The sequence below is a fragment of the Dipodomys spectabilis genome, unplaced genomic scaffold (assembly GCF_019054845.1).
Source record: "Dipodomys spectabilis isolate Male_0828 unplaced genomic scaffold, ASM1905484v1 ptg000635l, whole genome shotgun sequence".
In the NCBI taxonomy this organism is placed as follows: Eukaryota; Metazoa; Chordata; class Mammalia; order Rodentia; family Heteromyidae; genus Dipodomys; species Dipodomys spectabilis.
Genome location: NW_024871312.1, coordinates 501,298 through 517,066, shown reverse-complemented (window position 1 = coordinate 517,066; position 15,769 = coordinate 501,298). Strand labels below are relative to the sequence as shown.

At 53.4% G+C, this 15,769-nt stretch overlaps 1 protein-coding gene across 1 annotated transcript; it reads left to right on the top strand.

Moving 5' to 3' along the window:
* Positions 1–15: 15 nt before the first annotated feature.
* Endod1 (endonuclease domain containing 1) lies at positions 16–12,967 on the top strand. Its single transcript, XM_042671516.1, has 2 exons — positions 16–312; positions 11,757–12,967. The coding sequence occupies exons 1-2, from the start codon at positions 16–18 to the stop codon at positions 12,945–12,947; spliced, it is 1,488 nt and encodes a 495-aa protein (XP_042527450.1). The 3' UTR covers positions 12,948–12,967.
* Positions 12,968–15,769: the final 2,802 nt, after the last annotated feature.

The window sequence follows — 15,769 nt, the reverse complement described above, 5'->3', positions numbered from 1 at the left end:
CCGCCCGGGCCCGCCATGGCCGCCGCGCGCTGGCCGGCGCTGCTGGCGCTGCTGGCGCTGCCCGCGCCCCGGGAGGCCCGGCTGGTGCGCGAGCCGGGGCCCGGCTTCGCCGAGTGCGGCGCCTTCTTCTACGCGGGGGCCGCGCCGCGCCCGCCGCCCGCCGCGCCGCTGCGCCTGTGCCAGCGCTGGGCCGGCGCCGCGCGCTTCGCCACCGAGTACGACGCGGCCGCCCGCGCGCCCCGGCTCTCCGCCTTCCGCGCCGCGCGCCCCGCCGCGCCCCGCGCCGCGCCGCGCGGGCTGCTCGAGCCGCAGGTAGGTGCCGCAGGCCGGGACGCGGGGCGGGGCGGGGCGGGGCGCGGGGGTCCCGGGCCGGGACGCGGGGCGGGGCGGGGCGGGGCGGGGCGCGGGGGTCCCGGGCCGGGACGCGGGGCGGGGCGGGGCGGGGCGCGGGGGTCCCGGGCCGGGACGCGGGGCGGGGCGGGGCGGGGCGGGGCGCGGGGGTCCCGGGCCGGGACGCGGGGCGGGGCGGGGCGGGGCGCGGGGGTCCCGGGCCGGGACGCGGGGCGGGGCGGGGCGCGGCGCGGGGGTCCCGGGCCGGGATGCGGGGCGGGGCGGGGCGCGGGGGTCCCGGGCCGGGACGCGGGGCGGGCCGGGATGCGGGGCGGGGCGCGGCGCGGGGGTCCCGGGCCGGGACGCGGGGCGGGGCGCGGGGGTCCCGGGCTGGGCGGGTCCCCCCTGCGGAGAGGCTCGCCAGGCCGCCGCCCGGGGCCTCGTACGCGCTGCCCGGCACCGGGCGGTGGAAAGTGGGCGGGGAACGAGGGCTGCGGCCGGAGATAGATAGGAGCTCGGCCCGGGAGAGAGGGCTGCGGCCGGAGATAGGAGCTCGGCCCGGGAGAGAGGGCTGCGGCCGGAGATAGGAGCTCGGCCCCGGAGAGAGGGCTGCCATCCCCGCGGGACCGGTGGCCAGCCCGGCTGCAGCCGCCCCGAGCCCCGCGGCAAGGGTGCCGGGGCCCAGAGGCTCTGCCGCCGCCTCTCCCTCCCCCTGCCCTCCCCCTGCCCCTGCTCTCCCCCTCCCCATCCCCATCCCCTCCCCCTGCTCTCCTCCCTCCCCCTGCCCCTGCTCTCCCCCCTCCCCCTCTCCAGCGGGGACACTGGTCCCAGGCTTGGCCTCCTCCTCCCCGCGGTTCTGTGAGCCCACCGCAGGCCTCTGGCACAGGCTCCCGCACTACCTGGGACTCCTGATTCTGCACCAGCACTTTCCTTTGAAAAAAGCCTCCCATGGAAGGATCCAGAACAGCTCTCCTGCCTCCTCCTGGCATGATAGTTCCACAGCTCCTCCTGACATAGACAGATCCACAGCTCCTCCTGACATAGACAGATCCACAGCTCCCCCTGACATAGATCCACAGCTCCCCCTGACATAGATCCACAGCTCCCCCTGACATAGATCCACAGCTCCTCCTGACATAGACAGATCCACAGCTCCCCCTGACATAGATCCACAGGTCCTCCTGACATAGACAGATCCACAGCTCCTCCTGACATAGATCCACAGCTCCTCCTGACATAGATAGATCCACAGCTCCTCCTGACATAGATCCACAGCTCCCCCTGACATAGACAGATCCACAGCTCCTCCTGACATAGATCCACAGCTCCTCCTGACATAGACAGATCCACAGCTCCTCCTGACATGATAGATCCACAGCTCCTCCTGACATGATAGATCCACAGCATCTCCTGACATAGATCCACAGCTCCTCCTGACATAGATCCACAGCTCCTCCTGACATAGATCCACAGCTCCTCCTGACATAGATCTACAGCTCCTCCTGACATAGACAGATCCACAGCTCCTCCTGACATAGATAGATCCACAGCTCCTCCTGACATAGATCCACAGCTCCTCCTGACATAGATCCACAGCTCCTCCTGACATAGATCCACAGCTCCTCCTGACATAGATCCACAGCTCCTCCTGACATAGATCCACAGCTCCTCCTGACATGATAGATCCACAGCTCCTCCTGACATAGATCCACAGCTCCTCCTGACATAGATCCACAGCTCCTCCTGACATAGATCCACAGCTCCTGGAATGTCTCCATGCTTGCTGCTGCTGTAGCACTTTCTGGTTGTCGCTCATCTGTCAGACTCTCCAGCTTGCGTTCTTCAGGCTGAGGCTGCATCTTACTCACTTTGGAAGTGCCTAGTACATAAAAAGTGATGAATAAAGTAGTTTATTTTTAATGAAACCGGAGGACCAGCCAGGCAGCTGTGGTGAGATGTTCTCTGAGTTTTCCTGATGAAGAGTTCCCCGTACCAGAAGCTTTTTTCTGGAGCTGGCCAGCAACCCCTGCTCTAGACAAGTAGAACCAGCACTTCCCCAGGGCCACCTGAGCCCCAGTGATGCTTCTCTCTCCTCTGCCTACCTGAATACAGGGTCCCATGTCTGCCCACGCGTGGGGGGGTTAAGGGAGACCTGCAGAACCGAGTGGGACTCTAGAGACAGAGCCGTTGTGGTTTCATGTGAAAAGCTTTCACCTTTACATTGAGAATGGAGAGATAGGAAGGCCCATCTCTCTCTGAAATATGGAGATGATCTGGAGTGTTTCCATTCAAGATTCTTAAACCTCTGACAGCTAGGTTCTGATTTAGTACATGAAACCTGAATCTCAAAGGAGTTTCTGGACTCCTTTCCATTTAATGGAAGAGTTTTTGAATAGGATGCCAACGATCTCTAAAGTACATTGCCAAGTCATGCCAGAGGCCAGCAGGTGAGACCTTACCATTTGGTCAAAGGGACACTGAAGGGACTTTCCTTACAGTCAGATATGAGTAGTTATGGAATCTAACAACACAGTGGGATAGGCCAGGAAACTGAGTGGTTACGGTGGTGTCCCGTCACACAGCCTGGGTTTGAACGCATGTGAGCGGTTGCTCTCAGTCCACACTGGTTTTGAATGCCACAGGGAGTCTTTGACCTCATGGTGAAGCTATTGCACTCCTGGTTAGGACTTTGTTGTCTTTTTATATTAATTCTAATTCTTACTCCCATGGTTCAGCAGTTGTAGAGCAAGTATGAGCACATCTGTGGATGCACACATGTTTTCAAGAGGATGTGAAACATTTGTGCTAAAGCATTTTTCAAGAGGGCCCAGTTGTGTTCTTCCAAACTTTAGTAAAAGCACGTGAATCTTCCTTGAGGCCTTTATTTTGGATTTCCATCAGGGGCTCCTTCCCCATGCATCCTCCCACGTAGGAGCCTGTGTAATTGTTCTAGCCTGACTGCATGGGTTAAGTCTCTGCACAGAAGCAGCAGACAGGCCCAGGCTGACTTAAAGAGCCTTGGTTTAGATACCTGCTCTTCCCATTAGAAGCTGTGTGTGGCTTAGTATTCTCCAAGCTCTAGTTTTCTAGGCTATTTATCAAAGATAATGGCAGCATAGACCTTATTGAGTAGTTATGACAAATAGACAAGTAAATATGTGCCACAATTCTTGGACTATAGTAAGTTCCAAGTCAGTATCACTATACTTGATTACGCTATTACTCCAGGGGTGCAAATGTAATGTTGGACAGTCCTACAAATTTCTCTTGAGATATAGACCTCCATCTGAGCTTCATCTCGAATGCTTAACATACATCCCCGTCTATGACTGCTCAGAAAATGCATGATGGAAAACTGAGTGAAGGAAGGATTGAATGAATAGATAGATGGGTGGAATTATGTAGCTTAAAAAAAAAAAAAAAACAGCTGGGCACCGGTGGCTCACGCCTGTCACCCTAGCTACTCAGGAGGCTGAGATCCGAGGATCATGGTTCAAAGCCAGCCCAGGCAGAAAAGTCTGTGAGACTCTTATCTCCAATAAACCACTAGAAAACTGGAAGTGGTGCTGTGGCTGGCTCCAGTGGTAGAGCACTGCCCTTGAATTGGAGAGCTCAGGGACAGCGCCCAAGCCCAGAGTTCAAGCCCGCAACCAAAGGAAAAAAAAAGCAATAACCAAAGAGGTCATTGTGAGTACTAGGAGTGGATGGATCATTGACCTAAACACACACAATCACCTCCTCTCACGGGATTAGGACCTGGTAGAGAATGTAAATGATAAACAAGAACAGCAGCACGGGAAATGCTTGGAAGCAGGGAAAGAGAGAAGGGAGAAGGTGGTGTTGGAAAATGGTTTCCTGGGATGATGTCATTGCCAGGGTGGGTTTTCAGTGTGGACTGAAGAAAGTGGCAAAGCCAGTCAGGCAGATGGGCTGGGCCAGGCCGAGTTCCAGGAGAGGGAATGTTTGCATGTTCCTTGCATCTGAGGAAGAGCTGAGCATCCACAGAGGTGGGGTTAAATGAGCAGATGAGATCAGAAAGATGAGGAGGGAGGTGAAAGGTCACTTCGGTTTCTGTGGACTTTCCTCGGTGTGCCGTGGGAAGCGGTGGTGTTCTGAGCAGGGTTTTGACAGGGTCTGGCTGGTGGTTTCATAGACTCATTTGGCTTCTGGATTAACAGACTTACTGGGTGACAGGTAGAAGTGAAGAGATGAGTTGCGAGTTTCAGTGATCTGGCCAGAGACAATGTGGTGGCCTGACATTTGGCAGGATGGCAGTGAGGTTCTGGACATACTTCAAAGAGAGAGCTAGAAAGCTTTGGGGTCAGAGAGAGGGAAGGGTCACAGGTGACCCAACAGGTTGTGCCCAAACAACCAGGAGAATGGAGATGCTGTAAGATGAGACTCGGGGAGGAACTGGCTTAGGACATCTCCCTCTCCCTCCCCTCCCCTCCCCCCCCCCCTTGCTCACTCTTTGCTTATTCACTGAAGCACTGTACTCTCACTGGGAAATGAAACCAGCAAAACCAGCGTACCCTGAAACCTCACCTAGTCACACAAGGGGTCTGAGGGCAGCAGCCTGGGCTCTGTGCCCGTGAGGGCGGAGGATTCCTTCTTCCTTGAGTCTTGTAAGCTGAAGTCGTTGCTTTGCCAGGCGTGCGGTGGTCCTTAAGCAAGGCTTCCATACTGCGTGCGGCTGTGTGTGCCTTCCCCAGGTGTGTCTGTGATGGCAGCGTGGGTGTCAGGAAATCTTGTTGTTTCAGTAGTCATAACAAAGGGAAGGGACCCATCCAGATCAAAGTTGCCATTTGAATGGACCAGTATGCATGACTGAGCAGGACCATGTAAGGAAACAGTCGCTGTTTTTGTTTGTGAAAGATGGAGCTTCGAACATTTATGACCTTCTCGAGACTCACAAAGTATGGAGAAGGAAAGCCAGGTTTCTGAAAGATTAAAATGGACACGTTTTGTCTTCTCTCTTGGATGTCTCCATTGTGCCTGGTGCGTGGTGCGTAACCCAGATGGAGCACATCCCCTGGGAAGACAGGTTCTGCTTGGGATGGTTGGCGGTGACCTTCAGTTTTGTACCCTGGTTGGACGGACTTCACTCCTGTGATCTTTGCTGTCTCTCCTGTGAGGTCTAAGCTCCTGTGGCCTCTTGTTGAAGTCTCCAAAATGCCTGGACCTTTCCCCTCACCGGAGCTGGAGAGATCCTCCCAGCCTTTGTTGTGTGGTCTCTCTCCAGGCAGACACGGCTCCTTGTCCTGTCTCCAGAGCTGGCCTGTGGTGCCTGCGGTCAGCCTTGTCCAGTGGGACATGCTCTGCTAGGCCTTCACTTCGGGCCATGGTGGCTTTTCTCTTGTTCTGTTAAAAACATTTCCGAGCCAGCACCGGTGACTCAGGCCTGTCATCCTAGCTACTCAAGAGGCTGAGATCTGAGGATCTCAGCTCAAAGCCAGCCCGGGCAGGAAAGTGAGATTCTTATCTCCAATAAACCACCAGAAAACGAAGTGGCGCTGTGGCTCAAGTGGTAGAGTGCTTGCCTTGAGCTGAAGAGCTGAGGGACAGATTCCAAGCCCAGAGTTCAAGCCCCACAACTGACCAAAAAAAAAGGCGGCTAGGGTAAGTTGTCTTGGAGACTTTGCTGCCTGGGATTAATCTGCCCACAAGGTGTCAATGCCTGCGATTAATCTGCTCTCACGGTATCCGATGCCTGGGATTAATCTGCTCACACACGGTATTAATGCCTGGGACTAATCTGCCCACTCGTGGGTGCCTTGTGAAAGGCTTTGGCTGTGTGGGTAAATGAGCAGCTGACACTAGCCTCGGCACACGTGACCCTCTGTACCCCACCAGCTGCCACCAGCGCAGCAGCGTCCCGGTGTTCAGAAGCTTGGCAGCGAGTCTGAGGAGGAGTGGCCAGGGCTGACTAGCCTCCAAGGGCAGCCAGAGGCGTGGGCCAGACCTTACAGGCAGTGGCCCTCTGGCTTCTCAGTCCCCAACTCTGGTTGCTTTGAGGCCTGCCTGCATCTCTTCCTTTCTGAAGTCTACCAACCCTGACCTCCTAACTGTAGGTCAGCCAGTGATGCAAGCGTGCACGAGCGTGGAATTCCATGACTCCTACCTCATGAGAGCTCAGGAACACGCTCCAGGAATACGGACCTTGTAGGAAAGAGATGGAAACTTCTAGAGTCCAGGTTTAAAACTCGAGAACATGAGACAAGACACTCGGAGCGCCCTCTGCGCACACTGTCCACTGACACTCTCCCATCCCTTCCTCCCCACCTCCTCCCTCCCCACCCAAAGGTGTAAAGTTCTAGAAATGTTGGTTTTTTTGTTTTTGTCAGTTGTGGGGCCTGGGCGCTGTCCCTCAGCTCTTCAGCTCAAGGCAAGCGCTCTATCACTTGAGCCACAGCGCCACTTCCAGTTTTCTGGTGGTTTATTGGAGATAAGAGTCTCACGGACTTTCCTGCCCGGGCTGGCTTTGAACCGGGATCCTCAGATCTCAGCCTCCTGAGTAGCTAGGATGACAGGCGTGAGCCACCGGCGCCCGGCACCCTAGCCTTCTTTCCAGCATGGAGCCCTGGATAAGGACTCCCTGGGCTCCCCTGGGTCTGCACGCCTGGAAATCTGGATTTTTAACAAGGACTTGGGGGATGAGCGACTTTCCTGTGGCTGTCAAGGCAGGAGCTTAAGGCCATCACCGACTGGACAGGAGCCTGGTGAGGACCTGCCCAGCGGCGTGGCACCCTGGAGTCACCAGGCAGCTCTACAAACTCCTAACGCAGGGCGGTTTCCTGCTCTGGTGGGATTTGCTAGGCTTGGGTGAGACCCAAAGGCTGCTCTCAAAGATCTCAGGCAATTTCCTTGCATAGCCTGTATCAGAAAAGAGAAATGGAAGCTTCTGGATGTAACTGGATGTAACTGGACTCATCTGGATTCCGTACCGCCCGGGGAGGTAGGCAAAGGAAGCCCAGCCAGAGTGGAATGTGGCTCTGGATGATCGGGGGAAGCTGGGAAGAGCAGGGGTGATGTGAGCCGCCCAGGTTGGCTTCTGGAGGGCTGGAGTAGGAGCACTTCCTTCGCTGACCGGCAGGGAGGCCACAGGCTGGGCCTGTGCTGGTAGCTGCTGACACAGACTGCTCACTTAGAGTTAGTGCACTTTTAAAATTCTCCCTCCTAATCAGAAAATGTGTGGAATCGGACACCCCTTTTGTGTTCTCTCCCCTTCCACTGTCTTCTGACTTGTGAGGGAACCTGTTGTTCCCACGGTGTGCCCAGCATTCACGGGGGTGCAAACCACAGGCCAGGATGGAAATGCTGTCTTTCCCAACAGGAAGTGTGTGTGGGGGGGGGGGAACCCCAAGGAGGGGAATTGCTGACAGTCGGAAGGACCCAAATAGCAAAGCAGGAAATGAGAGAAAGACAAGCAAAAATGAGCAAACTTGTAGTTCTTTTAAATCTGTTTCTATTCCCAAGAGGACTAAGGGGGTTGTTGCCTTTTTAAGCGAGTGGCTGGGACTTTGTTTCCTTCCTGGTTAAAGTTCACCCAAACACCCTTCCTCCTGGCCTCCTAAGCCGACCCCTTGCTCAGGGGCAGCTCTGGCCCTGGGCGTCTCCCACCGGAGCAGTTTCTCCTGGGCTCGCTCAGGTCTGTGTCACCACACTCTATGTGACTCACATCCTGCTCTGATCATCGTCTGGTGTTCCAGCGCCAGCCCCATCAGATGAAGAGGCTCGCCTCTGGCGTGATGGGCAGTGGTGACAGCATTCAAGTTTGCAGGCCTGCACGTGTGTGTGTGTGTGTGTGTGTGTGTGTGTACGTACATATGTGAAGGTTAGTTCACATAGCAGAAACAAGGCAACACACCTCATTCAGATTGTTCTATTTAACTGTCTGAAAACTAAGACACACTGCAAAGGACATGGCTGCCTGTCCCCACCGAGTTATCCGGGAGCTGCCTCACCTGAACCGTCTCCAAATTTTCCATGCAGAAAATCACAGGGCAGAACAGGACAGCAGCTCTCTCCCGAGCCTGGTCTGCAAAGTGGAGGGCACCCTGTGTGCGTCAAAGTCCACGGAGTCCACGGAGATCATCTCTCCGTGAATACCAGCCACATCCCAGTGTGCACGCCGCGGGCCGGGGGTGAGCGGCACAGGGCCAAGTGAGCACTGGCCCGCTCTCGGATGCACGGGCCCCAGCTCAAGCTTCTGGGTGCTTTCTGACTCCACTCACGCTGGCTGCCACCCTCCGTGGGATGACTGCCCGTACCCTTGAGCTCCTGTCCATGGAGCCTGTGGTGTTTTCAGCCTCCTCACACCAGCAGTGCCATGAGTTGCCCTGTGCTGTTTGTCATGAGTTGCTCTGTGCTGTTTGCCATGAGTTGCTCTGCACTGTTTGCCATGAGTTGCTCTGTGCTGTTTGCCATGAGTTGCTCTGTGCTGTTTGCCATGAGTTGCTCTGCACTGTTTACCATGAGTTGCTCTGCACCGCTGTGCCTGCCTGTCTGGGCAGGCATGCCAGTCTTGTCAGGCAACGACAGGTTTCCCATATTCCTCCTCGGGTCTGCTGTCTTCCCCGTCCTCCCTTCTGGGCTGCAGAGCAGGCCATTTTCTCTTGCAGATTCCCTGGTGCGGGCATGCTGAGCAGCCGGTCACCTTCCTGCTCTCCCAGGGAAATGCCCTCTTGTCCCCCTCCTCTCCTCTTCCTGCAGTTTCAGGACAGATTTCCCTCAACCTGGGCCATAAATCTGTCTCCCTGTTCCTGATGTCTTCCACCTTGCTCACCATTCCTGCTTTGCTATTGTCACCATTTCCTCCCAACCACCAATAACCTACCATATGCACGGTCTTCTCTATGACTCAGGCAGACAAAAAGTGCACAGGATGACCCCAGTCCTAGAGGAGCCTTCTAGAATTACACGCCACACGCACTAGGAGAAAATGCGCTGGAGTCCTTGTCTGATAGCTTTGCCCCCGTGTCAAGTGCAGGTGCGTGTGCCCATGTTCTTTAAACCGCCCTTGGTAATGCTGGTGGACTTGTTTCCTCTGCCCTTCACCCAGCCCCCCAGCCTCCAGAGCCTCCTTGTCCTCGGGTGTGTTGGAGCCCTGCCACCCTCTGCCACTCCCAGGGCGTCTGCTCTGTTCCACTGTTCTGTGGCCCAGGCCCAGAACTGGTCTGGAGGTCTTGGTGGGGACACCTGGCCCCTCATAGGAGCGACCTGGTACCCACCATATCTCTTCGTGGGTGGCGTGACCCTGTGGGGTGGGCAGCCTGTGCAGGACCAACGGGCCCATGCTCCTTCCCCAGGGCGCGTCGCCCGGATGACAGGCCCAGGAGACGTGGGACAGGGGCCTGTTTTTCCTCTAGGACTTCTTTTCAGTTTTCCAACCTTTATTTTTCTTACATGTATTTAATCACAAAAACAGAGTCTCTATTTAGTTCTAAAACACAAAACCCAAGGGTTTAAGTAGCTGGTCCTGCCTGGTATGAGGAAGCAGACCAGCTTATTGAGAGAAAGAGTATTTTTCTTTGTACTCAATTTGGAAAGGAATTTAATATTAGGATTATTTATGGGGTAAGTGGCTTGTAGAAGGGAGGCGGCTCCATTCTACAAACCTACTTAATGTGTTGAGATTAGGAAAAAAATTCCCATTAACTGCAGCAACCGCATCAAGTTAGGGGCAGCCCAGGGAGACCTGGTCGCTCAGACCCAGGGGCTTTGTTTCCTCCTCTGGAGCCCAGAGCCCTGCCAGGAGAGCCCTGGCAGGGCACTGCTCTGAAGTCATTTCTTACATCATCAGTGTGTTTTTGTCATTAGGTTGCAGCATTGTCAGTTATTTACTGTAATTGAAATAACCAGATCGTTACTGTCTGTGGGGAGCATGAAAAACACCTCTTCCCTTGTGGAGACAATGTATGAGTATATATGGAGATGGTTTTCACCAAATAACTTCACAGTTTCTAGTAATACATGTCAGGTAGGTATTTCAGTCACACACACACACACACACACACACCCTCTTCCTTCAGTTCCTTCTGGAAGGAAGAGCAGATGCTGCCACGCTACTTGGTTGTTGTGTGAGGTGAGTGACTTGTTAGTTATGGTATGCTTATTTTGTTTACGTTTTTTTCAACAAAATCTATTAAAACATTCATCATCTTGGGATGGGAAGGAATTTTGTCTTGGTTAGAACTGGTCTTCAACAAGGAAGCAGATTAGAATGGCTGTTTTCCTCAGCGGGGACTGGTCAGGGTATTTGTTAAGCGGTCCTGGGGTATAATATAATTTTGTAAATGATGTGGTAAAGTAATGGCCCATAGTTGGATGATTCCAACTCAGAGTGCTCAGTCAACAGAGACAATGCTTGGCGGTGGTATAGTTTATTTTTATCATTGTTGATATAGATTTTAATTTGTGCACATGCACAGTACAAAGGGGCTCCACTGTGATATGTCCACACTTGCATAATCTGTACTTTGAATTCACTTCCTCTATAACTCTTTTAAAGACAGTTTTTTTTTGTTTGTCAGTCGTGGGGCTTCAACTCTGGGCCTGGGCGCTGTCCCTCAGCTCTTCAGCTCAAGGCGAGCGCTCTACCACTTGAGCTACAGCGCCACTTCTGGTTTTCTAGTGGTTTATTGGAGATAAGAGTCTCACAGACTTTTCTGCCTGGGCTGTCTTTGAACCGTGATCCTCAGATCTCAGCCTAGTGAGTAGCTAGGATGACAGGTGTGAGCCACCGGCGCCTGGCTAAAGACAGTTTCTAAAGTTGTTCTGTTCTTACCTATGTGTACAAGTATTCCTGTCATGCTCACTCCCGCGTTGCTCCATCCTTTGATTCGCCCACCGCCCACTGGTCCCCCACACTGCAGTCCCTAACTTCCATTCATGTCATTCATTTTGTTAAGGCCCAAATTCTTCACAGGAGATACTCTGGCTCATGCCATTTAATACAACCCATTTCCACCCATTGTTCTCCAAGCACCTTTATTCTTTTATGGCTGAACAGTGTGTGTGTGCATGCGCGTGTGCGCCACGCTTCTCTTTTCATTGGCTGATGGACACCTGTGCTGATACAGTTTAGCTGTTGTAAGGCGTGTGTAGACGTGCCTCTCTCTCTCTCCTCCTCTTCCCTCCATCTTTCTCACCCTCTCTCTTGTTCTTTCCTCCCTTAGCTTCCTCACTTCTTCCTCTTTTCCCTCCCCGCATACCTGCAGAACAAAGGTGTGGTGGACACAGAGCGGGACTTTTGAAGGTGCCCTCAAACAGGGAGGTTGTGTGTGTGTCAGACTCAAGCCCTTAAACCCCAGACTAGAAACCGCGGAGTGGTAGGACTTCCCTGGAGCTTTGGCAGTGGTTCAGGTGCCCCCTTCTTCCTCCCAGCTGTGAGCAGAGCAAGCTCTCAGTGCTGTTCCCTCTTTCAGATCGACGACCCCAGCAGCAGCCTTGAAGAGGCCACAGAGGAGGCGGAGGCTGCCATCTCCGTGAGCGGCCTGGGCAGCCAGCAAGCCCTGAACAGCGACTACCAGGACTCCGACTACCAGCCGGGGCAGCTGTACCCCTTTGCCCTCAATGACGACCCCCACGAGGCCGTGTTCACGCTCACCAACTCCGTCCCCATGACCCCGTCCTTCCGGGACCGCTGGTACACGAACCTCCGCAGCCTGATGGACCGGGCCCTGCTCCCTCACTGTGGCGGGGACCACCTGTTCCTCCTGGCGGGCGCAGTGCCCTCGGGCCACAGGCTCAGAGGCAGGGTGTCCATCCCCGAGTCCGTCTGGCTGGCGGCCTGCTGCGCGGCGCCCGGCGGCGGCGGCTGGGCCATAGGCTTCATCAAGCACACCCAGGGCGGCGGCGTCATCGAGGACGTGATGGTGAAGGACCTCGAGAGGCTGCTTCCCCACCAGCCGCAGCTCTTCCAGGACAACTGCGGGGAAGCGGAGCAGGACACTGAGAAGATGAAAAAGATCTTGGAGGTGGTGAATCAGGTCCAGGATGAGGAGAGAGCCCTGCAGTCTCAGGAGAGCACCGTGTCCCCGGCTGGCGCCAGGAGCCAGAGGGCCGCCCTGGGGCCTCCAGAGGCCGCTGAGGGAAGCAGTGGCTTCTGGGGATTCATCGCGACCCCCGTCATCCGGCTTTTCCAGCTAATTTATTACCTAGTGGCAGCGGTCCTGAGGAACACAGTCTGTCTCCTGTGGTATATCACCAAGCAGGTGGTCAGCGGCATAGAGAGCTGTCTCTACCGCCTGGGCTCGGCCACCACATCCTACTTCATGGCCATTGGGGCGGAGCTGGTGAGCCTTCCCTGGAAGGTGCTCAAGGTCGTGGCCAAGGTCATCAGGGCCGTTCTCCGGATCCTCTGTTGCCTGCTGAAGGCCGTGTGCCGCGTCCTGAGCATTCCCATCCGTGTGCTGGTGGACGTGGCCAGCTTTCCTGTGTACACCATGGGTGCCATTCCGGTTGTATGTAAGGACATCGCCATGGGCCTCGGGGGCACTCTGTCTCTGCTCTTTGACACTGCTTTTGGAACCATGGGTGGCCTGTTTCAGGCTGTTTTCAGTGTCTTCAAGCGGATTGGCTATAAGGTTACTTTTGATAACTCTGGAGAGTTATAGAAGTAAAAACAAAAACATGAGTGTCTAGTCAGCAGATTCGCTTTTTTAATAGAGAAAGCTGGGGTGTTTTACCTCTCCCAGTCTCTGGTTACTGTCAAGTACCTTACTGTCAGTGTACCTTTGGCAGGGTGTTTGCCTGCAAAATTTGCCAAGGAAGATGGTGCACTTTAATTTGACCCTCAGAATGCTCATTAGGAGACTAGAAGTAGTAAGCTGCTATGTAGACTTTCGCGCCAATAACAACTTTACTCACTCACTTTGCTACATCTGGAAAGACCCTGGCGTTCATTTATAACAGTGCAAAGTTGCAAGGGAGGAAGAATTGGAAGGAGGGCCACTTTGAGTCTGAGGGTTGCTAAGAAAAGGAGACAGAATCTTGCTCCTCCCATTACCTCTCGGATTTTGGTACCATTGGTCAGTTTACTTCTTTTTCTTCCTCACACAACTGACTTTGATGAAGTGCTGATGAAATAACTTCCTTTTTGAAGATAGACTCCGCTGTGTTTCTTAGTTTTCCATGGTTCTCAATGATCTGTTAGGCTTTTAGTTTACTCTAAAGTTGAAATTTGTTGATGTTTTTCTTTGAGGTAACAAGCAGCCTTAAACTTTGACAGAAGTCTTTTTCTGTGTGTGTTATATCAGTGCTAGGGCTTTGGTCCAAGATCATAAAAGTCTCAGTCTCCTGAATCCTGGGGTTGCAGGCGTGAGCCACCAGCACTGAGCTGAAGCAATCTGGATGAGGTAAACAGTCCTTTCAGAGGTAAAGATGAGAGAGCGAGCCGGGCGCCGGTGGCTCACGCCGGTCATCCCAGCTACTCAGGAGGCTGAGATCTGAGGATCGCGGCTCAAAGCCAGCTGGGAAGGAAAGTCTGTGAGACTCTTATCTCCAGTAATCTACCAGAAAACCAGAAGTGGAGCTGTGGCTCAACGTGGTAGAGCACTCGCCTTGACCGAAAAAGCTAAGGGACAGTGCTCAGGACCTGAGTTTAAGCCCCATGACTGACAAAAAGAGAGAGAGAGAGAGATCAAAGGTGAAGTTGGGTGCTTCTAGACTTATGGATGTCCTTAGCTAAACTTGGATTCAATTCATGTATATGAAGTCACTAGCTGATAATAATCTGAAATCTCTACATGTTAAGCTAATATGAAAATTCGTAGTCTGTAACATTTTATCTAATATATCAAGTAAGTACTCAATATAGTAAAACACTGGCTTCTGTCCTTAAGTTATTATTTTGCTGTGGGAAAGACAGAGTTTTAAAAGAAAGTTCTGGCCATCTAAGGAAAATATATGTATATAAAACTTAAAAACCATATGTCTTGGAAAATTATTTTATAGCATGTTTAAAGCCAGGAAACATTAGTGTCCCATTCATTCCATTTAGATTGAGAGGATGTCTCAAGTTTTTGATCAAGTATGTCATTTCCTAAAATTGAGAGTAAGAGAAACAAACTTTTCTTTCCATAGCTGGAATGGAATTGTCTAGAGTCTGTGTGTGTGCGTGTGTGTGTGTGTGTGTGTGTGTGTGTGTGTGTGTGTGTGTTCCAAAGAATTTCTCTGATGTAGAAAAGGACCAAGTGTGAAGTCCACTTGTGGGGTGTAACCCAGGGTTGGCGACAAAGTTGTACAAACTGTAATTCCAGAAGGCAGTGGTGAGCGCCCTGTGTTAACCCTTTGCTGGTGGGTGAGAGAGGTGATGCAGCATCTTAAAGACGAGCTTACTTGTAGCAGGGCGGAAGGAGGGTGAGCAAGCTACTGTGTGGCAGTTTGGCACACAGGGCCGGAGGTGTGTGGGCCCCTGTCTCCGGTCCGTGTCAGGGTTCCCTGGCTCTCGGGGCTGCGACCTGGGAACTTGGGAGATGGAACCAGACTGAAGACTCTTCATTTCCCATGTTCATTCCTCTAGCAAATGTTCTGGTCATTGGGCTGCAGAGATGAATAGTGCCAGGCCGTAGGGAATTTAAAGGGTGACCACGGGGCTCAAGCCGGACCTGTCGATCATTGCGGTCAGCACTGCATGGAGACACTAGTGGCTTGTTTCCTGCATGCTACAAGAAAAACCCACAAAACCACAAATAGCCTTTACTGGGGAAATGACAAAAGCGATGGGAGATTGTCAAGTTATGTTCAATGCTACATACCTTTCAGCTGCTCAATAAAGCAATTACTGACAACTTGTGACCAGTCTTGTAAATAATCTAGAAGAGGAATCAGAATGGTTAAGAGGAAGGGATTTTTAAAATTGGGGGTTGTCTGGGTTGGTTTTTGAAGTGCTGGGGACCAAAGCTGGGGCCTCACCCTTTAGGAGCGCACTCTACCACAGAGCTGCGTCCTCAAACCTTTGCTTTTCTTCTTGACCCACACTGATTCAAGCAACTTCCGGTCACATCTGGCTTTCACCTCTAAATTCTTTGAGGCATATGGAAGCAAGGCTTACAGATCTCAGTGGTGGAGAAGCACCACAGGTTTGTTGCTTCACTGATTCTGAATCACATAGGCTGACAGTACTCTTGTTTATCCTTTAGGAAATGCCCATCGTGTGAGAATAAACAAGCAGTCTCTGAAGGGAAGGGCTTCCAGGTGGAAGTGGCGGTACTTCCTGTGCCTGCCAGTGTGAACAGGTCTCACCTGCCAGGCCTGAGACGCTGAGCACGTGGCCTGCTGACCCTGCACTAGCACGCCTGAGCACACAGCAGGGCTGCTGCCTTTCGTGATGAGTTCTCGGGCTTCCTGTCCAGCTTTCCATTACATCTCTCCCAGCTCATGGTTTGATTTCTAACGGCTACACTGCACACAACTTATGGGGAAAAAAATCTGGCTT